The sequence below is a fragment of the Crocuta crocuta genome, unplaced genomic scaffold, assembly GCF_008692635.1.
Source record: "Crocuta crocuta isolate KB4526 unplaced genomic scaffold, BGI_CrCroc_1.0 scaffold170, whole genome shotgun sequence".
Taxonomy (NCBI): Eukaryota; Metazoa; Chordata; class Mammalia; order Carnivora; family Hyaenidae; genus Crocuta; species Crocuta crocuta.
Window position 1 is genome coordinate 5,158,501 of NW_027527853.1, and position 21,998 is coordinate 5,180,498.

The following is a 21,998-nucleotide window of genomic DNA, read 5'->3' on the forward strand; positions in this document are numbered from 1 at the left end:
CATCCGGGGCCCAGGGCTGGGGAGAAGTTGAAGGCAGACTGGAGGTGGGATTAAAGAAGGAGAGATTCAGGAAGGATGTGGGTTCAGCTGATTTGTTGGAAGGCAGGGAGGAGGAAATCGCATGGAAGGAGAGAAAGCACCAGGAGGGAGAAGTTAGCAAGAGCAACGCGGGTCCATGTACAGGAGAGATTCAGTGCAGTGGGTGTTTACTGAACCCGTCCTAAGTCCTACACACTATGTTCAGGCCAAGTCCCTCAAATTTAGAATGCGTAGGGTAGATTCATGGAAATACTGCACAAATAACTGATTTTATTCTGTGGATTGAACCTAAGCACATGCCTTCAAAGTCTTTCGTTCAGAGTATTACACATTTTTTTTTTTTGCTTGTTGATTTGTCTCCTCCTTTGGCATCACAATTTCTTTTTTTTTCATTAAAATTTCTTCCTTCATTAAGAGAGGCATCAGTTTCCAAATACTAGGATGCATATTTGTAACAGAGCTTTGTATTATGTTGTGAAAGCCTTCTCCACTGTTTGTTCCTGGCAGACTGTCCCACGTCTGCTGATAGATGTTCCAAAGTTCTATGGGAAATGTGGAGGAAACGCTAACGCTGTAACGCGCTTGCAACTGAGGTTCCGTCATTCTGACTGGCATGTTACCAATGTCTAGTACAGCCTAGTGCGCAGCCTGGCTTCACATTCTACTCCACACTTTGGTGAGGTTTATCACGGTATTTACTATGAACTCCGTATAAACAGCTGTCATCACCCTTTACTTTAAGACCACCCTGTCTACTTGTCATGGCACAGACCACTATGAAGGCTAGCTGAGGTTCATATAGACCATTGTGGGGGCTTGCTGAGGTTTACATAATAGAAAGATGAGAGGTTTATCAATGGAGAAATGAAACCCAATTGATAACTAGCTTCAATAGATTAACTCTGCCAAAGGCAGTTAATTCATCAATGAAGAAAGGAAACCAAACTGTCAACCAGTTTGGTTTTATCTTTTATCTTTTATAGAAAAACTGCCCTAACAGATCAATTAGTTATGCAGCAAAAACGTTTGCCACAAAATGGTGGCAAAGACGTCTACAGCAAAGAAGTTTTGGCCAAAACTATCTAGAACCAAATATAGAATTAATAACAGGAAGAGAAGTTATTTCAACGATTTCATCTGGTGGCAAAAAGAGAAAAGAACCACATTCCACATTCCTGGAACCAAGTTTCAGAAAGCAGAAGCTAGTGCTGGCAGAGGACAATTGTGCCTCGAAGGGTCTGTGTTCTACTGTAATTCTGTCATGTCTCCTGGAGTGACCACAGTGTCATCCAAAACTATCAAAATAAACAAGGCCATGACATGCCTAGAATCTGTGCCTGCATCCCTTTATGCAAAAGCCTAGTCTCTGATTCTACACTATTTTTGTGGATTGGACTGTAGGGGACAAGAAGGAAGAAATGCAGAGAACTAGAAGATCACTCTTTATAAGAAATCTCTTTTCTTTTTAGCCTTTAAAGGTGCCAGAGAAGAGGAAAGTCAACACTTACATGAGAAATGAGAACATGTGTCCTAATATATTTTATTTAAAAGGTGTTAAGGATAGAAGTAAAACACTTACCAAAATTGTGACAAGTTGTTTTTCTTCACAGTCTTCAATTACATCTATATTTAACTTCTCTTTAATTTTCTAAAATGTAAAAGCAATTGAAGTGTGAAATTCCCATAAAGTAAATTTCTATCTGATTCTTCTACTTTTAAAATCAGTTTAAATGAGTTCTATGCAAAGATGTATTCTAGATACAAAAAATCTATATATAGCATTGGTTATGAAGAATTTTCTCCAAAAAATTAATATAATTAACTTCTTTATTTCCCCAAAAATGTAACAGTAGCTGAGACAGAGAGAGAGAGAGAGAGAGAGAGAGAGAGAAATGGATTATTTGTATGTAGGCAAGAAAGGGAGGAAAGTGAGTGGCTTATATTTGTTTTTCTATTAGTTTATAGAAATTTCTCTTTATCATCCCTAGGTTTTCTCATTTTAATTATCCCAAACTGTCAAATAAAATTTCTCTTAACCCTCAAATAACTCAGCAAAACCAAAACCAGAAAAAAATGACCCACCCCAAGAAAACTATACCTACACACATACTCTGAAAACCAGGGAAATAAAAGGAATAGAGATAGTGGATGTGTGATACATTCCCTCCATTTGGTGGTGATTAGAACACTGTTAATAAATATCTATCTACTTGCTTCCCCATCATCCATGATATTGGTCTTGACCACACTTGGCCAATGAGAATTTTAGTGAATGTGACATGAGTGAAGACTTGAAATGAGTTTGCACAGTTGGGCTTGCTCTCTTGCACCTCTGACCTCACCATAAGAAGAACATTTATCAAGTGGCTTCTGGTTGAGAAGGATGAGGTATACATAGAGGAACCAAATTCACAGGTTAGAGCCAAGCCCAACTAGAAATCAGTTGAAGACTTGTTAACCCACCAATGCATGAGTGAAAAATAGATGTTTAATGTTGTATACCACTGAGATATTATGGTTGTTATACATGGCAATGTATACGGCAATAACTGGCTGATACACTTCCCATCCTGGAAATATTTTTTTTCTTGCTAACATACTTGAATATAGATGTCACTCCTCCAGCTCCTATAGACCCAGGAATTGTTTTGTTATTGTTGTTGCTGCTACTGCTGCTGCTTTTGTTTAAGCAAAGTGCTATTCCAACCAAGCAGCCAAGAAGTCCAATAAGGCTCTGTGTCCACTGGGCCACCCAGGTCTGCAGCAACCCCCCCCCCTTTCTTTGTCTCCTCCTCAGCCTAGGACTAAACCTATTCTCATTTGTCAGACCTTTAGGTAATTAAGCAAATTCAAGCAGCTGTGTTTAGATGCCACCTAATGTCCACAGGACTGAATTCCCCACTTACCAGAATAGACTTGACTTCATCAGGAGTAGCTATGGTCTGGCTCATGAGCATTTCCTGAGCTATATCCTTTCTGTTTTCTAGCTTATTCATTTTATCATAGGTGTCAGTATTTAAAAGAGACCATCCAAGAAATTGAGTGAGAGTCTGAAATGGATAAAATGTGATTCAGTTCTCTAAAACTGAAGAACCGATTTGGGAGGCAACCACCTACATTCTTTCCTCTCAATCAATCTCCCTTCTACCATCAACAATCCAGCTCCGTATTTCAATCTAAGAAAAAAAAAGTCCTAAAAATCAGCCCTAGACAATAAAATTGGTTAATCACTTGCTTTTCAAAGTGCACCAGGCACCATGAATATTTTATTAGAGAAAAGTAACTACAATATCCAGTAGAATAAAGCACAGCTTGAAACTCAGAGGATTGAGGGTGACAGCAAGAAACATAAGGAATAGAGGGGGGCGGGGAAAGGAGATAAAAACTTTCTGTCCGATTTCCTAATATTGTAAAGAATTTTGATTAAGCCCGAGTTCAATCTTTGGAAGAAAATGTTGCAGTTTACAGAAGTCAGGAAACAGAAGTGACACAATAACCACATATTGATCGCAAACATGTGTGACTCATGCCTTAATGGCCCTTCAAAAATATCACTCCAGAATAACAAATAATTGCGCCACCTCTATTGTTTCATGAATTTCATTTGCCTCCATTATTTTATGATTGCACTTACCTCAGTAATGTGTTCATCATATTCATCAAAAGGTTTTCCATCTTTCCTGTTGTAAAATGTAGCTACTCCCACAATATCTTCTTTCTTGTTGACAATAGGCAGGGATAAGACATTTTTAATGACCCAGCCAGTTTCATCTACAGGTCCTTTCTACAAACAGTAAGGACATTTAGATTATTTTTTAACTTTTAATTTTGAAATACCTATAGATTCACAGGACGTTGCAAAAGAAATGTACAGAGAAGTTGTAGGTACTCTTCACCCGGTTTCCCAGGGGTAACAGCTTGTGTAACTATAGTGCACCAAAGCCAGGAAATAGATACTGATACAATCCATGGATCTAAGTCAGATTTCACTAGGTTTATGTGTACTTATTGTGCATGTGTTTCTATGCAAGCTCATCATATGTGTACATATGTGCACCCATCACTAGGATCGAGATAGCAGACTAAAGGAGCACCACAGGCTTCTTTAAAGCCTTGTCATAGCCACCTTCCCCCAACTCTGGATATCTTTAAAGAAGAATAATCTAATCTCTATGTTAGATTCACAATTCCTACACTCTGTCAGAACATAGCTGGGACTGTATAGAGCCATGAAAGTTTTCTAGGCCATTTGATGCATTGTACTAGAAACAGGTGTCTGCATTGTAACGACCCTAATGTCTTCTNTTTTCTGTCCCCCAACACCTGTTCCTTATATTAAATTCTCTCTGTTGAAATACCTAGTGTGGTTTCTGTGTTCCTGATGGATCCATCAAAAGAGTTTTTAGTTCTGGGGTGCAGCTCCACCCTGTGATGTGCCAGGACCTGGGCTACAAAGAGGAATAAACCACATGTCCTAACCTCAGGTTGATAACATTCTAGTGGGGGATGCAGACACAGAAGTCTAGAAGCATTTCTCAAAGTGTGGCCCAAAGTCTATGTGCAACACTTTTTTTTTTTTCAACCTTGTTTCATAATTTGGGGGTGTGCATCTTAAATAAGCTCCCTGAGGGGTGCTTGGGTGGCTCAGTTGGTTAAGTGTCCGACTTTGGCTGAGGTCATGATCTCACAGTTCATGGGGTTGAGCCCCGCATCAGGCTCTGTGCTGATAGCTAGCTCAGAGCCTGGAGCCTGTTTTGGATTCTGTATCTCCCTCTCTCTCCGACCCTTCCCTTCTCTCTCCCTCTCTCTCTGACTCTTCTATTCTCTTACTCTCTCTCTCTCAGAAATAAATAAAACATTTTTAAAAAATTAAATAAGCTCCCTGGGTAATTCTGATGTTCTCTGACATCTGAGATCCGGGATGCGGAACCTGAACAGTATGAGCAAGGCAAAGGTAGCCAAGCAGTCAACACACCACCCTATTCTGTCTTCTGCTTCTTTCAGCACAGTTAGCCATCCCCAGAGGCCCCGGCTGGCCAGCCTCTCCTGTGAAGTCTTGTCTCACCTTTCTCACCCGTATGGAACTTTTCTTTTTCAGAATTCTATCAGCACTTATAGCCTGGAGGACACAATGTAACAGTTAGATGATTTCCAATTGTTTTGGGGTTGTTGATTTTTGCCTGTGAGGCTATTTCTGAATCTTGCTGAAGAGCATTTCCTACACTGTAGGCTTCTGAGTAAGTGCTGGGCCCATGCTGGGCATATGACAGGTGCTTAATGAACAACTGCTTATTATTTAGACAGCTCGTCTTTATACTTGGAATGAAAAGCAGAGAAAAAAACCCTCAACTTATTGTGCCCTAATGTTCAAAGCTTTGGGGGAAAAAAGCGCACAGTGGCTCTCAAAGTCTTTGTCCTCGGAGCCGCACGTGGCTGCCCCAAATATCAGAGCACAGCGTGGGCTTTCCCAGGTCAGCTCCCCTCCCTCTCTGTTCTGATTAAGGTCAAACACTTTAGAAAGTGCTTGCCCCCTTGTTCCCTCCTGTGTACTCTTCCCTGGCACCTGATTGCCATAAATGTAGGGGTCGGGGCCGGAAAGGCATGGTCACACTGAGGCTTTGGCTGCAAGGAGGGAAGAACTGGAGCAAATATGCCATATGGTGTTTGTGTGTTTTCCACGTCAGCGAGCAGAGGACGAACAAGGAGATCCGAGAGAAGCCTTCCAGGAAACAAAGCAGGCGCCCATAGGTTTTCCCAGACCAGCTTGCATCTGCTGCTGCTCGCACACCCCTCTCACCCAAGGTGGCAGCCTGTCCAGCAGGCAGAGCTAGGTCTCTGTGTGTGTGTCTGTGTGAGAAAGACAGGAAGATACTGGTGGCTCTCTCTTCCCGACGAGAACTAGGGCTCTAAATGGATGTTTATTAAAATAGGGACACAGAACACAGGCAAGAAGGCAGAAAGGGAGGGGCTGCAGAGACAGATGACAGTTTCTCCCCAGCAGTCACATGGGGATGGGGTGGCAGAGGGGACAGGTAGGGAGGGGGAGTCCCAGGATGCTGCAGGAGGAATGATAAAACCAAGATTCTGATGGCAGGAGAGGTTCCTGAGGACCCAATAAATAGTGTTTCTTTTCTAATAAGCTGCAGGGAAGGGCCTGGGAAATTCAAAAAAGGGCTGAATCCAGGTGGTAGACTGTGTGTAGCTGATCACACCAGTGAAGAACACTGAGTGAGCATGCATGATGTGCCAGGCGCTGTTTTAAGCACTGAGTGACCAGGAGTGGCAGAACATGGAGAAGTGGCAGGGACCCCCACCCAGTGCTGGGGCAATAAACACCCTGTCTCCTCCCATCCCCCTCCATGTTCCACCTCTTCTCCCTTCCCTGAAGACTCTGCTATTTGGTTGGTGGCCCTGGTCCCTCCAGGGTGAATGGGACATAAGCCTGTGTGTGCCTCCTGGCTACCTGAGCACAAGGCAGACTCTGAGGATGGGGCCTGGGGGCAGTGCTGATAGGCGGGGCCTGGCTGAGGGCAACATTACCTGAAAGGTGAAGTACTCATCTGCAGGGGCATTCAGCATGTTACAGATCTGGAAAGCAAGAGGACAGGGAAGTGCTGAAACATCATGTAGTAGAACCACCAACCCACAAAGCAGAGTAAGAAAGGATGCTTCGGAAGCAGGGGTTTCTTCCGTGGCTTGTGGCTCTCCGTGGTTCGCAGGCAAATTATTCACACGGAACCTGGGCTGGGCCACATTTGCTAACAACACATTGAGGTTCTCTTCTGCTAATTAAGTCATTGCGTGACATTTAGCACAATCTCTGCTTCCTCCTACTCTCCTAGCCTCTAAGGATTCTTCTTCCAAATTCAAAGCATTTAGCTGTTCAGACCAAGAAGCGGAAGAAGCAGAGGAGAAGGTCGTTCTGCTGGGGCAGGGATGACAGCAATGCTGGAAAGGCTCTATTTCCTTCCTTCCTTCCTTCCTTCCTTCCTTCCTTCCTTCCTCCCTCCCTCCCTCCCTCTCTCCCTCCCTCCCTCTCTCCCTCCCTTGCCCAAGGTCAAGGATTTGCCAAGGGATTTGCCCAGGGCAGGACTGAGGCAAGGCACCCAGGGCTCTTGAGTCATAGAGTGCACCACCATATTACAGCAGCCCTCCAGGAATGCATTGCTCTGGCCGCGGCTACTGAAATGTTTGAAATCATCCTCTAGGCTAGTGGCTCCCAGCCAGCATGGTGTCCAGCATCTGGTGGGCAGAGGGCAGTGATGCTGCTAAACACCCAACAGGGCACGGGATAGTTCCCCACCACAAGGAATTGTCTGGCCCCAAATGTCAGTAACGTCAATTTGGAGAAAATCCTGTGTGAGATACAGAATATGTTTTTAGTAAGTCTTGCCTCTTTTTAAGTACCCAGGATAGGGTGATATCTTTGGGAGTGAAAGGGAGAACTCTTGGTAACTCAAGCATAACAGGTGTACATGGAGACTGGCCCAGGCAAACTGAATGTATGTTCGCCCTGATTATGGAGTCCCAGGGCCGATTTGCCTAGTGAGCAATTTGGTGAGAAGTACCTTAAACTAGATTTACAACAGTTTGCCACCAGCCTGGCTCCCAGCAGAGCAGGGATGGGGCCCAGGAAAGGAGCTCAGATGTGGAAGGCAGCAGTGAAGCATGTGCATGATGGAAAATCCTCCCATTTTGGGAATCAATCCACTGGCAAGCTGGTTTTATGGCAAGTCGATGACCCGGCAAATTAACCATTCAATGAATGGGCTTTTGACACAGTCACTTTCTCCAAATTGATTTTTAGGAAAAACTTCCTAGCTTCCTAGGAGAGAAGAGGTACTTAAAAGTTGGGGCATAAATCCCTTCACATCAGCTGCAGCAGCTCTGGCCATATCAAATTTGATAATAGCTCCAAATAAGGGTCTGGTAGGTGGCCTGCCAGGAAACCAAGGATGGGGGTCAATGGTCAAGCAATTTGGTTATGTACTGAAGCTGAAAAGTTGTGGTATCTGTGGAATCAAGAATGAATTGGAATGTTTTGGTCATTACTACTAAGTCAGGAATGACATTTGAAAAACACTCCAATTATTTTGGAGTGATTTTGAAAACATGATATTTGTTAGTGTATAGTGCTGTTTATTCCTAAAAGAAACAAAATTGTTTTTTCTCTTCATTTTCTTTTCTTCCCCTTTGGCACGTCCCTACACTAGAAAAAGGGATCATGTCACTTGGTTGAGGCCACCTGTTCCTGTACCCAGTGAGCCCAGGGTGTAGGCCTCCTGGAAACCCCAAAGCAAAGCCCTTTGACATAGGAACATCCTGTGGTCACATCTGGAATTTTCCTTACTCTGCTATCATTCGAAACCCAGGAACTTTCACACTAAGAAGAGGCAAATTTGTGACAGTAAAAGAAAACAGGAGCTAACCTAGGTTTTATTTCTCCTTCCTTCTGACCCTCGAATGACTCTATCAGTCACGATAATTCACATGCCCATTTATTAAATAATGAAGATGAATGAACACTGCTCAAAACACAAGGACAACACTAAAGCAAAATCAAATATGCAAATAAGTGCTATAAATACATTACAGAAATTTGGATTCATAAGGGGGAAGATAGAAAAATGCCAACACAAAGAAATGTTGGAAGCATTGAACTCTCTTGCAGAGAGGAATCTTGGTGCCAAAAGATGACACAGATGGTGAAGCCCAACAAGGGAGAGAAATCAGCCACGAGAAAGAAGGAAAGCATGGTTGAGGCGGTGAGAAAGCCATGGCAACACTGGTTCTCTGGCCTGGAGACCTGTGGGACCTACCAGAGACCTTGTGCTTGTTGTCTACCCACACCTGATCTCTCTTTGACAGACATGGCCTGCTATCTGTCAACCCCACCCCACCCTGCCCGACAGACCAGGGCAAAGATCTTCACTTCCTTTATCAATCCACTACATTTTGCATTGCAATCAGTGGCAAAGATCTCCATTCATTTTTCTCTCTTGTCAGTAATTTTCCATGCTTCAAAAATCTTGACCAAGGTAACTGTACTTAAGATCAAATTAAGCCCAACGTGAATCATGGTCACAGATTTCCAAAGGATATCTGAAATTTGCATGGCTAACAAATGAGAAGTTGGGGGGAATGGATGAATCTTTCTCACAATAACTAAATATTTTTGTCTTCAATTAACCTACTTTCAACTGCCAAGATTCCTCTCCCTCATGTCCTGTGTGGGCATCTCACATGTGTATGCATTTTACTTTCACAACTGCTCCCATCCCATAGCTAATAAGAGTTTTGTCCAATACTATTCAAGATTTAAATGTGTTCGGTAACTTACAAACCCATTTTCAGCAACATAGGTCGGCAACCCACTAACGAGAGTCCAGTGGTCTGCGGGAGGTGTCCTTGAGGAAGATTGGAGGAAAGAAAATCATCGTCATACAGAGAAATGCACTGTGAGCAAAAACAAAATGGTGACCCCTGGCTCCTCAAGACAGTACTCACGGAATCACTTTGATCTCTTCTTTTCCATGTAAAATGTAATCAATAATTTTATAAAAGATGACTTCCTAAGCAGAAAGAGATCATGAGAATAATCTTATTTCCCAAAGAAAACACTCTTTTTTAATACTTTAAAACTCATGTAAATGGTACCTTATATTGTAACCACATTGCTCTGCATAACTACCAGGAAATTACTCATGTCCTGATTACAAGCTTGCAACACAACTAGAAATACTATGGGCCATTTACCTACATGAACAAGCCTGTTAAGCTAAATTTTAAAAGTTGAGTTTATCCAAACAGCTTTCACAGGAATAATATTCTTTAACTTTTAGCTGATTCCTTTCTATTGTCCAAAAATACCTGACTGCTAACTTCAGTGGAACAAACCATGTAATTTCTCAACCTCAGTCAATGTTTTCCCTCTCCACTGTATAACAAACATTTCCCGCCTTCCAAGCTGGAAGGAACTTGAGAACTAATCTCTCCACTTCTTTGGACAGATGAAAAACCCGAGGCCTGGACACAGTCCATCCCAGCACCTTCACTTTCCTGTGTGCTGGGAACATGGTGGTGAGACATTGTTCCTGCCTTCTGAAGCTTGTGTCAAGGGGGACATTAAATCTAATCCAACCCTTGCCTGGAGTTTCCAGTCCAGCAGATTTGAAGGAGGGCCTGGGCAGAGTGTGCTTAAAAAGCTGGGCAGGTGGCTCTGATGTGTCCCTCTCTATTGAGATCTACTGATTCACCAAGCCCAGGTTTACAGAAAAGGAAATCAAGAGGTTAAACAATGAATTAAGGCAAGGAGCAGCTAGCTGGCTTGGGAAGAGCTGGGACTTGAACCTCAAACTCCTTGTCCATTGCTCTTTCTACTACTTCAAGGTCCCCCAGAAATGTACAGGACTAGAACCCAGGACTTCTCAGCCCAGTGCTCTTTCCTACCTACTGGTTTTGGCACCCTGTACCATGCACACATATCACTGAGGAAGATGTTTGCACTTACTCTGCCATCTGGTGTCTTTGGACCTTTATAAGGCTCGACTTCTCCAAGTTTGATTGGCCACTCATCATAGAATTCCTGGAAGCAATTATATTTAAACATTATTAAACAAACTGTTCCATGACCTACTATATCTTCTATGAGTTTCATGGTTTTGTATATTTTATGTTAATTTATAATTCCAGAATTTTAAAGCTGAAAAAGACCTATCATTTCCAGTAATATTGCTTATGAACTTGTGAATGTGAACAAGTCACTCAAGCTTTTTCATCTGTAAAACAGGGATAATAATAGAGTTTATACTCTAGGGTTGTGGTGAGCATTAATGAACAATACATATAGAGCACCTGCCCTGACACAGAGTCAAAGTGACTCAATAGCTAGTAGCTCTTTTATAGATAACTAAACTAAATCTAAATAGGTTAAGAGGGATGGCCAAAGTCATGCAGCATGGCCAACAGTGTGGGCCATCTTACCCAACATCTATTCTCTCCTTCTTCCTCTCTAACAGACCCTGATTTTATTTAGGTACCAGGTGGTCATTTTTCTCAGGAAAGATGAGCCTGCACAGCCCCTGGGTGGCCCATATGAGATGCCTGGGATTAGTTTGTGGGCAGGTGCATGGCCCAGTTCTGAGCAGTGAAGAAGGTGGAGAAATCTGTCAAGGCACTCCTGAGGAAGTTGTGTTCTTCACATTACATGAAGGGTGATGAAGGCGACATTTGCAGGAGGAGCCTCCCAGCTTTGTCCTGTCCATGTGCCATGCCTTGAGCAGTAACAGCCATATTGCCAACCCAAGCTGAAGGCGGCAGAGACCTTGCCATAGGAAAACAGGGAGCCCCTGGGGCCTTGAAGACTGTGCTGAGCTCTCAATGAACTAGCCTTAGAACTGCCCTTTTTCTGCCCTTCTTCTTCCAAGAAGAACTTGGGACTTGTTGTTAAATGAGATAATAACTGTCTTATTGTTAAAGATGCTTTTAGCTGGCTCTGATGTTACTTGCAGCCAAAAGCACCCTAACCAAAACACTCAACTAAAAAGTCCCAGAGCCAGGATCAGAACCCAGCTCTCCTGACACTTGGTCCTGTGTTTGTCCACTTAGAACAATTACTCTGAAAAAAATAACTTCCATTCACAAGGAGAATAAGAAGAAATAGAAATGATACGATGTTCATTACTTATGTTGAGCTAGGAGAACTCCATCCGAATGAATGAATGAAACAAGATGAGAAATGAACATTATACATTGTGATATTTTCCATTTTTTAATGGATCACATTTCACATGATGACTGTATTGTATAGATGATTTGAGGTGGGACAAAATATACGGAAGAACGAGGACCTTCTCCTTGGTCATGTCCAGCAGTCCGATGGAATACCGTTCACAGTTCAGATATGTTCTAACTGTGTAGAGCGCTTTGTGAAACTGCCGCTCAACATCTGTGAGCTCTTCAAATACTTTATTGGCTGACCACATAAGGATCTGAAAGGAGGAATTAAAAAGAAAACAGAACAAAATACAGTGAAGAGATAGAGCATTAGTCAAAAGAAAGGACGAAGTGTCTCAGATAAAAAGAATACATATCACTAAACAATACAGTTTCAGTTTTGAACATGTACATGTCTGACAAACTACTCAGATGCAAGGGTGTGGGTTTATAAAAGTATTAAGCCATGATTGGTCCCTGTGTCCAAATGTTTTGGCTTCAAAGGGCAAATGACCTAAAATTGGATGCAGAGACAGTCTTTGGGGAGAGGGTCCAGTATTGACAGCCCTCTGGCTCCTGCTAGCAGTTGTGGGGAGAAAGCCATATCCATCCTTTCATGCATCCTGAGCTACCCAGAGGTAGCCTTACCTGGAAAGTTGGATGGGAGAGGATTTGGAAGCTCTCTGTCCCCACCACTCTCCCCCACATTGTACTGATGAAGAAACTGAGGTCCAGAGAGCAGCCTGGACTCAGTTGCCCTGGTTACCAATGTTGTTCTTTATTCTTCTGGCTCAAGGAGGCAACAGACTTCAGAATAGTGATTTGCTCCTCAAATTAATAGCTTCAATATGTCCCAGGCACTGCTAAGAGCTTTATGTGTACAAATTCATATAATGATCATTTGATAGTTACAACAACCGTGTAGGGTAGGTTGCTCTAATTATAACCAACCCACAGAAGAAACCATGGCTACCAGGATAAAGGCTGAAGAAAGGCAAGGCAGTGGTATCTACAGATGGAGAAGCAGGGAAGTGGGGTGGGAGGCAGGAACAGACCATGAGAAGACAATTGGGACTAAAGTTTGGGAATCTGCTCCATGTGGCTTAAACCCCATGGGTGATAGGAGGAGTGGGAGCTTGTTGCCTCTGGTCCCTTTGTCAGAACAGGTCAGCATGGAGTGATTAATGTCACCTTCCTGTTACCTGGCTTCTCCGGGATTCAACACTGTACAGGTAGTGGGTATGATGAAGCTTTAGGATGACAGAAACAAAGTTGAGGTATTTGGAAAAGCTCTACAAAAGGCAGAGAAAAACAAATCAGGTATGATATCTCTCTCTCCATTAAACAACAAATAAATTTCTCAAGCCTCTGACTGAATGCCCAGGGTTAGCATTACCTCCTCATCCTGTTTGGAAAATTCAGATGCATTTACTTTGTTAACTGCCATAACCACAGCAAGAACTTCCTTGCCCATCACGATCGGGGTTGCCAGCAGGTTCTTTGTGACATACCCGGTTTGTTTGTCCATGAAGTCAGAAAAATGGTTGTTCTGAAAGACACATTCACACATTTGCCAAAGCAGCACAGAACCATGGAGTGTAGATCCGGGAATGACAACAGACCATTCTCTTTAGTCCAAACCATATGGACAGATAACCAGGGCCCCGGCACAGTGGTCCCACCCACACTCCCATCCCATGATCACACAGAATGAACTCACCAGTCTCAGGACAAGCATCTCCCACCTGAGCTATGGCCTATCTAGGTGAGGCTGAGGTTGGGCCAGGAGAAAAGAGGTGATGTCATAGCCAAATGGGAAGTGAGGTGCTAAGAGGAAGCAAGGTTACAATGGACAGAAAGTGCCGGGAAGGAGCGTACAGCTCCTGGAATTACAGGTAAAGACCATCAAGCTCTTCTTTCTAATTATGAGAGTAAAATGTGCACTTGAAATCAGACAACCAGTATATCATAACACAAATAAAAAATTAATAATCCCCACCTAATTCTAATCTCAACTACTTGAGGGAACCAGTCTTAACTGCTTGGTATGTTTCTTTGTCTACCTCTCTCTAATGTTTGGACAAAAGATTTCTTTTTCCTTTTTTACAAAGTTTTCATTTTGAATTTGAACAATACTTTCATCCTATAACAATATTTTATGTACTTCCCTCCAGACCAGTGCATATGGATGTGAATTTACCCTCTAGATTCTTGTGCAATACCGCAGTGTGGGGGACCCATGGTCCACTCAACCATTCTCTACTGAGTTAGCCTGTTTATAGTTTTCCTCACTGCAAGCAACACTACACTAATCCCTGCTTTCATTTTTATGTGATGGATTCCCCAAGGTGGGAGTATCTTTTGCTGGATCCACAGGTGTATGTAGTTTTTATTTACACATACTACTTTTATAAAAGGTTGGAAATCTTACTTCCACTGGTCATGCATGAGAGCACCACTCCCTTGCCAGCACCAGATACTTATCAGTTTTTAATGTGCTACCAACCTAATGTCGTTCATACATGTTTTTGTTTGTTTAATTTCTCTCTTTGGAAGAGATGAAGTGGATCTTCCCAGATACAAGCCTCATGCAGTAGATGTGAGAGATGATCTTAATACCCTAACCATGGAAAGGACAGATCATGAGCTTGAAGAGGCTCAAAAATGGAAGAGCTTCAGAGGGTTAAGGATAGTGGTTCTTATTAGCTGTAAGTTAGACGATTACACATTCTAGACAGGTGTAGACTCAGCCTTTCATGGCTCATACTATCTCTCCTTTGAACCTAAGTCTCCTTCAGTTGGAACTAAACTTTTGGCCTGACTCTGAGACTCACCCACCAAAATTAATGTGGTTTTCTCTTCATAGGTTGTATTATTTTCATTTCCTTGTGTTGATGGTGCTTCTAAGAGCAGCACAAAAAGAGCAGAGGCTGGACTCTGTTCAGTATCCCAAATTAAAAATGTGGGAGTCCTCTAGTGTGCAACATCTGGGCCAGAATCTACCAGGGAACAATAGATGTGATTTCTACCCATAGAAGTCACAGCTCAGCTCAGAGCAGTAGACCTGGGCTGTGCCTCACAACCACTTGCAGATAAATGCAGAGCTATAGACCCAGTGAATCCTAACTTCCTAAAATAGAATCAATGTTCCTGAGAAATCTGTACTTTCAGTGGGTGAATCACTCCTGTAGGATCCCTTAGTAATGGTGAGATGATAAGGGAGTGAAATGCAGCCCCTTATCCCAGATCTCTCTTTTACCTTACAAATAAACTATTTACTTAGGCTCTGGAGTCAGGATACCCTGGCTGAAACCAGGCCTCAGTTTACCAGCTGTGTGATCCTGGGCAGGCTACTTAGCCTTTGTGAAAAAAAGGAACGCTGATATTAACTGCCCAGAGTTCCTGATACATAGAATAACACAGTATGGGTAGAACACTTAGAAAGGTGTCTGACATATAGTAGATAGTCAAAAATTACTGGGAAGAGACACCTGGGACGTTATTGGGCCTCCCAGGATGAGAAGTAGTTCTCTTTTGCGATTACCAATCTGCCTCATTTACACATCAATCTTGGCCACTAAATGGATAATCAAAATACCAGACACATGCACCAGGGGATGGGGTCAAGCAGTGTTTCTTTTTTTTTTTTTTTAATATTTTTTAATGTTTATTTCTGAGAGAGAGAAAGAGAGACAGCGTGATCAGGGGAGGGTCAGAGAGAGAAGGAGACACACAGAATCTGAAATAGGCTCAAGGCTCTGAGCTAGCTGTCAGCACAGAGCCGGACACAGGGCTCAAACCCACGACCTGTGAGATCATGACCTGAGCCAAAGTCGGATGCTCAACCAACTGAGCCACCCAGGCGCCCCTCAAGCAGTGTTTCTTTGCAAACACACTTCACTCTGTAGCTTCAAAGCTTGATGCTATTTTATCCTAGATTCTAAACCCAAGGAAATATTCTTAAGTTCTTAAGATATTAAAATATTAAAATATTCTTAAGGCTGTTTTGAGAAAATGACATACAAGTTTCAATGCCTCCTTATTATTTTATTTGAAAGCCTTAGAGAAAAACCATCTGTCAGATTACAGGGTAGGTGAGGCTTTCTAGTTCACTAGCTCTAACAAGCCCCAGTGAAGTATGCTTGAGTAATTCCTGTATTTCTTATATTCACAAACTCCCCTTGATGGTCCTTCAAAGAAGCCACTGAAGGCAACTTGAGAAATTGTGTAGAGCAGCAGACTGACTGTGTCCCTCATCCAATCTTCCCATTGTTAGATTCTGATGAAGTATCATTATCCCTTGAGACCAGGAGCCAGAAAGAGATAAGGGAAGGAAGACAGAGGAAAGAAGAACGGGAGCTATAGGCAACCTGTTAATTATTGAAAACTTGGGACTTCTCTGTGGCTTTCTTTTAAACCACAGTCAGAATGAAAGCTACCCATATAGTCGATCAGTAGTTTGCCCAACAGAAAAAGAAATAATTAACCTGAGGAGAGTATCTCTCCGTTTCCTATTATTAAAAGTTTTCCTGTCTTTAACTTGTTTTAAAATCAGGCAATAGTCATTGACCCTTTTTGGCCACCTATATCCAGACCCCAAAAGCACCTTGGCATAAATATAATATTAACATAGTTGTAGTTTACTGAGCACCTACTAGGAAACAGGCACTTTATGTACATTGAATCTGTATTTTATTTGCCACTATGTCTCAGGTGCAGAAAAGCAGTCTATCACACAATTACCTGGTCTCAGACCTGCACCTGTACCGGGGTTGGGCTCTCACCCTACACCATGTGGCTTCCCTGCTACAACTTTCATGGACGCCCCCAAGGTCAAGGCATCTGGCTTTGCCTCTTCGTCAAGGTATGAGATGTCCTTCCCTCATCTGTGCCCACACTGCCAACCAGAGAAAAGCCATGTGTGGTCAGTGGTGGGGTAAAAGAGAGAGGCCTCAGAAGACCCAAGTTATGGTCCCAGACCCACCACATGCTGCCTAATTGCCATTGAGAAGATTCTTACATATACAGGGTGGAAATAAAAACATGGTCCCTCCTTCTTTTCAGGATCTTTGCTGGAATCAAATAGATTACAAATGTGAAAACGCCTGTAAATTGTCAGATACAATGAAAAAGCAAAAAATTAGTAGAAATTTCATTAAAACATTGGTCTCCATCTTCTTTCCCTTTGCAGATTTTACCACAGTTGATTACAGTCTGACAAAATTGCAGGGATGTGTGGTGGGTGGGAGGGTGGAAAGATCCCTAGACACAGTGAGGACATCTCATCTAGTGAGTCTTACTCACTGACCATATCATGGGCTCTAGGAGAGATGCAGCCTCTGACCTCAGCTTCTTCTTCCCAAGGAAGGACTCAGCTCCAGGCTGCCGGGGCCCCTTCCATCTGTGTCCCATGCTTGCTTTGGAATCCACTTTTTCCTCCTGCATCTGCACACCCAACACACCAGTGGTTTTCAATATTGACTACATTTTAGAATCAATTGGAGAGCTTTTAAAAAAATACTATTGCTAGTATCCCAACCCCCTGAGAGTCTGGTCTATTAAGTCTTGCATGGTATTCTTTTAAAGCTCCCAATCCGATTTCAATGTGCATTCAGAGTTGAAAAGCACTACTCTTCCATCCATAAGAAAAAACGCTGAAAGCAATAGAAATGGAAAGCAAATGAGGCCCTTGTCTCTCCTCTGAGCTGAGGACGGTGTCTGTCTTCAACATATACTTCTCTGTTCTGCCCATAGCAACCAGGAGTCCTTAGGTTAAAAAAAAGGGGGGGTACACGACTCCCACCCACCTCCACCTCCATTACTCTCCTGTCCATGCAGCAATGCTCACCATGGACAGCAACAGACCGAGACAGCCTTATTTGTTAAGTAGCTCTCTGCTATTTTTCTCCTCTCAGCATGTGGAACTAGGCTCATTAATAAAGCATTACAACAGAAAACATTTTACCTGTCCCTTTAAACAAATTGTTTTTCAGAAAAAAAAAATCTTGCATGTCACTTTAAGTTTGAAGTCCTAGTAAGTTTGGAGATGGTGGAGACTGGCAAGAAGCATATTCCCGTGAGAAAGCGTCAGGGTCAGTGGGCATAGCCTCCTAATTGGTGTCAAGAGAATTTTGTTGAAAGAGTGCAAATTGTTTTAGTCACTGAAGCTGGGGCAGTCAGCCTCGGAACCTCACTTAGACCGGCCTGAACTCACAGAAGGGAGGAATCAGAAAGGGCTGAGGGACTCTGTGCCGTGTGATGGTAACCCTTGCACCTAAGGGCTGTGCTGTGGTTGTTTGCAGAGTGTTGCTAATGTTTGACGACTTCTGTGCTTTTTGGATCCATTCAGCCATCCCCCTGTAATCAGCTTCAGGAGGCATGAAGGGGATTATCCTCCCGTGGCCAGCTGCCCGCATTCACCAGCCAACAAACCTCAGCACGGAAAGCAAAGAGAGTTTAGGGACCACTCCCCCATCAACTCTGTTCCATCATAAGCCATTGCTCCCCTTTGGTTAATAGCAAATCGTAGTAATGGGACGTGCATACAGAGAAAAGTCAGCAGGAGAAAGCCCAGACTGGTACCTGTGGTTATTGATGAGCAGAGTAATTATTATAACCTTTTCTCCCTCTTGTTTATTTCTATTTTATCATTTTTTTTTTTAATGAACAAGCACTGTGGTGGTAAGAAGAGTGGTTTTTTTGTTTGTGTGTTTGTTTTTAAAAATGCATAACAATGCCTTGTGTTTGTACAAGATGCTGTGGCTCTTCAGGAGCAAACTACAGGATTGGAGTTGATTCTTTTTTTTTTTTAGTTTATTTACATTTAAGTAATCTCTACAGCCAGCACAGAATCCGAATTCATGATCCCGAGATCAAGAGTCGCATGCTCCCTTGACTGAGCCAGCCAGGTGCCCCTGGAGTTGATTCTGGATAGTACTGAGTTATGGGGGGTTGGGATGGTCAGTTGCACTTATCACCCAAATTTACATTTTTCACAGTCCAAATGTGAACATCTGAACTTTCAAATAGTATTATTTTTTCTTTCTACACATTTGGTCTGTAGATGAAAGCATCCATTTGTGAGCCAGGCCATCCATCCCAGAGCACTGAGTAACCTGAAAGATTGTGAGTGAGAGGTTGGGGGCGGGTGGGCAGTTCACAAGTCTCAGCATGAGGGAGCTTGCTGATCTCCCAGGAGGGCCACTTTGCCATGCTGTTCAGGAGGACAGTTCCCAGAGCAGGGAGGAGAGCAAGGAGCAGCTGTGGCATGCACTAGGCCCAGGTAAGTTTGCCCGATTAAATGCGAAACATTGCAAGGGACACACACTAAAAACTTACTCTGAAGTTTATCTGAAATTCAACCTAAACTGAGCATCGCGTATTTTTTTTGCTAAATCCGGCAACCCTGGGCCTGCAGGATCCTCTCCCCGGCTGTTCCTACTCCTCAGGGTATAGCCAAAGCCATGCTACAAGGGTGGCCCCGGGCTCCCAGCTCTCTCTCCATTGGTTCCTCCCCAATACCCCGCCAAGACGTCTGGTGGCCCCCACCGTCATAAAGCCACCTACCTGATGCACGTCTGGGACATTGATGGCTTTCTTCGTGTGAGCAACCCAACCCACTATCCCAATTTCCAACGGAAACACGACTTCTCTGTCGGGACCCACCAGGTTGTCCTCAAACCTGGAGGTGGGGGTGACGTCGAGCAGCCGGGAGGCCACCTCGGGGGTGCCATTGCGAGCCCGGCAGGCGAACAGGCTGCAGCGGTCGGCCTGCAGCAGCCGCGCCAGCTTCTGCAGGGCCCCGTGCACGGCGGCCTCAGCGCCGGCCTCCTCCTGCACCGCCCGCAGCAGCTCGGAGCACAGGGCCCACTCCTCCGCCTTGCTGGGGCCGGGCGCCTCCCCCAGCCTCCTGGCGAAGTACTCCTTGGCAAACTGAGGGTTGTTTTCCAGGTATTTCTCCACGGCCTCTTGGCTGATCTCACCCATGGTGTGGTCCACTTTGCTTTGCCGCTGTCGTTCAGGAATGGACACCCTCAGAGCGTCGCCTGGGACCCGGTGCCAAGGAGGAAATACATCCTGGCAAGGGCACCTCACAGGGTCCCCCAAAGATGAAACAGAATGATTGCTCGGCAGAGCTTTCAAACACTGCCAGTAACTCTTGGGCTGTGACAGAAGGTCTGGATTAGAGTAGGATTCAGGAAGCACAGGATTAAAGAGTTCTTCGGGACACGAAATCCCTAAGCATTATTAGCTCATAAATCCTCAGAGAATCCTCAGAACATCTTAGATCAGCCAGACAAGTGGCAAGTCGAAGTGACTATTCTAGAAGAATAACTGAGCATGGGCCACTGGCCACAGCAAGAAGCACCATCAATATATCCATTAATGATAATACATTAGCATTGATTGACAATTTGACTCATTTTTTTTATGATAGCTATATGAAGTGAAACTATTAGACCTTGGAAGTGTCTCCTTATTTATATGGCATCTTTAACGAGCGTGTAGTAGAGATGGAAGGGTTTAGCATCCATGCAACATAAAATGGAATATTAATCTTTACCTCCCTTAAAAGTCCTACGATCATACAAGTTGCCTGGCCTACTTTCTCTAAAACTTCACCTCTCAATTCCCCCTCATTTAAAAGCTTGACCTTGGGAGTGTTGTAAAGAAACAAACCTTAATCTCATTCTAGAAAGGTGAGCATGGCAAAACATTTGCCCGGGATCCAACCATAATCAAGCCACAACTTAAGCAATAATCCGTGTCAACAGACGTGATCGTAAAAGGCAGCCCATGTAGCTGCTAACTGGGTTTTCCTGCCACGCATATTAGTTTGGATTTTGTTTTGAATAGTAATGGCCATTCTCATGCATTTTTGCTCTGAGACACAGTCTGTTAAATCTAGTGGATAAAACCTGTCCTGTCCGTTGCTAGGATCTCCACTATCTCTGGGGGGTTGTGCATGGAAAAACATGTACCGCTACTTAGTTTGGTTTAATGTTTGGTTTATTAAGCTTTTACATCGATTAATCACACTTCCCCAAATATTTAAACACTGTTATACAGCTAATAAGTCAAACAACACATTTAATGATACAGTATCCTTGAATTTTCTTTTTTCTTTTTAGAGAGTGAGAGAGAATGAGCTCATCACAAGCAGGGGAGAGGGGCAGAAGGAGAGAAAGAGAGAAACTTAAGCAGGGTCCACACCCAGCTCAGAGCTTGGCTTGGGACTCAATTCACAACCTTGGGATCATGACCTGAGCTGAAATCAAGAGTTGGAGCCTCAACTGACTGAGCCACCCAGGTGCCCCCAATTTCCTTGAACATTTAAATACCGATTTCAAAGGTAGCCAAGGTCTTTTAAGCATTTCAATAAGATTATAAACTTTGTGACAGATTTCTCTTGAATAAGCATACATATTACAGTGACTTTAAAAGTTACTGTTAGACCCACATTTAAGTCCACTTCAAAGATAGCAAGCCTGCGGGTTTCATTTACTTTGCTAAACTTAAAGCATACCTTGACAGAGTGATAATAGTGTCACCAGAAAAGATAAGGACATCCACTGAGGTCGCAGGTTCTAGGTCAGAAAATGAGAGGTTCCTGGTTGGAACATGGTTTTCCCAGAAGAACCCAAGTCAAACTGGCCCTTGTTGAGCCATGCGGCCTCTTATGATGGACTTCACTTGCTACCTCAAGGGGCCCTGCCGAGCGCATACCTTCTATCCTCCTCTGTCTAGTCTCAGAACGGTCCTCTTCAGAGTGCTGTTTACTATTAGCAATAACACCCGATTGGCATCTCATTATTATCAGAGTAATGCAGAGGTTTATCTCTGAAGAGAAAGGAGTTGAGTCAGTCCACTCACTCACTCCTCCCATGGGACCATCACCTTCTCACAGTTTGGACACGTCCTACCTAGTTCTTTTCTTTTTTTAATTTTTTAAATGTTTATTTATTTTTGAGAGAGAGAGAGAGACAGAGTGAGAGAGAGACAGAGTGAGTGAGGGAGGGGCAGAGAGAGAAGGAGACACAAAATCTAAAGCAGGCTCCAGGCTCTGAGCTGTCAGCACAGACCCCGACGTGAGGCTCAAACTTATGAACTCTGAGATCATGACCTGAGCTGAAGTCGGAGGCTTGACTGACTGAGCCACCCAGTGGCTACCTAGTTCTTTTATGTGACTATGGCACAGCTCCAACTTTTACCAAAAGTGTGTTGTGTGCTCACAGTTCCCTGGT

General features: G+C 43.5%; 1 protein-coding gene across 1 annotated transcript in view; it reads right to left on the reverse strand.

The window, feature by feature from the left end:
• PDE6C (phosphodiesterase 6C) overlaps positions 1-19,740 on the reverse strand; it is a 41,678-nt gene extending 21,938 nt beyond the window's left edge. The window contains exons 1-11 of the mRNA XM_077779691.1: positions 19,321-19,740; positions 13,151-13,303; positions 12,957-13,046; positions 11,889-12,029; positions 10,550-10,624; positions 9,547-9,611; positions 9,380-9,446; positions 6,580-6,627; positions 3,674-3,823; positions 2,946-3,089; positions 1,619-1,687 (exon numbers count right to left, since the gene is read on the reverse strand). Of these exons, the coding sequence (XP_077635817.1) occupies positions 1,619-1,687; positions 2,946-3,089; positions 3,674-3,823; positions 6,580-6,627; positions 9,380-9,446; positions 9,547-9,611; positions 10,550-10,624; positions 11,889-12,029; positions 12,957-13,046; positions 13,151-13,303; positions 19,321-19,740 (1,422 nt within the window). The remainder of the gene's footprint in view (positions 1-1,618; positions 1,688-2,945; positions 3,090-3,673; positions 3,824-6,579; positions 6,628-9,379; positions 9,447-9,546; positions 9,612-10,549; positions 10,625-11,888; positions 12,030-12,956; positions 13,047-13,150; positions 13,304-19,320) is intronic.
• Positions 19,741-21,998: the final 2,258 nt, after the last annotated feature.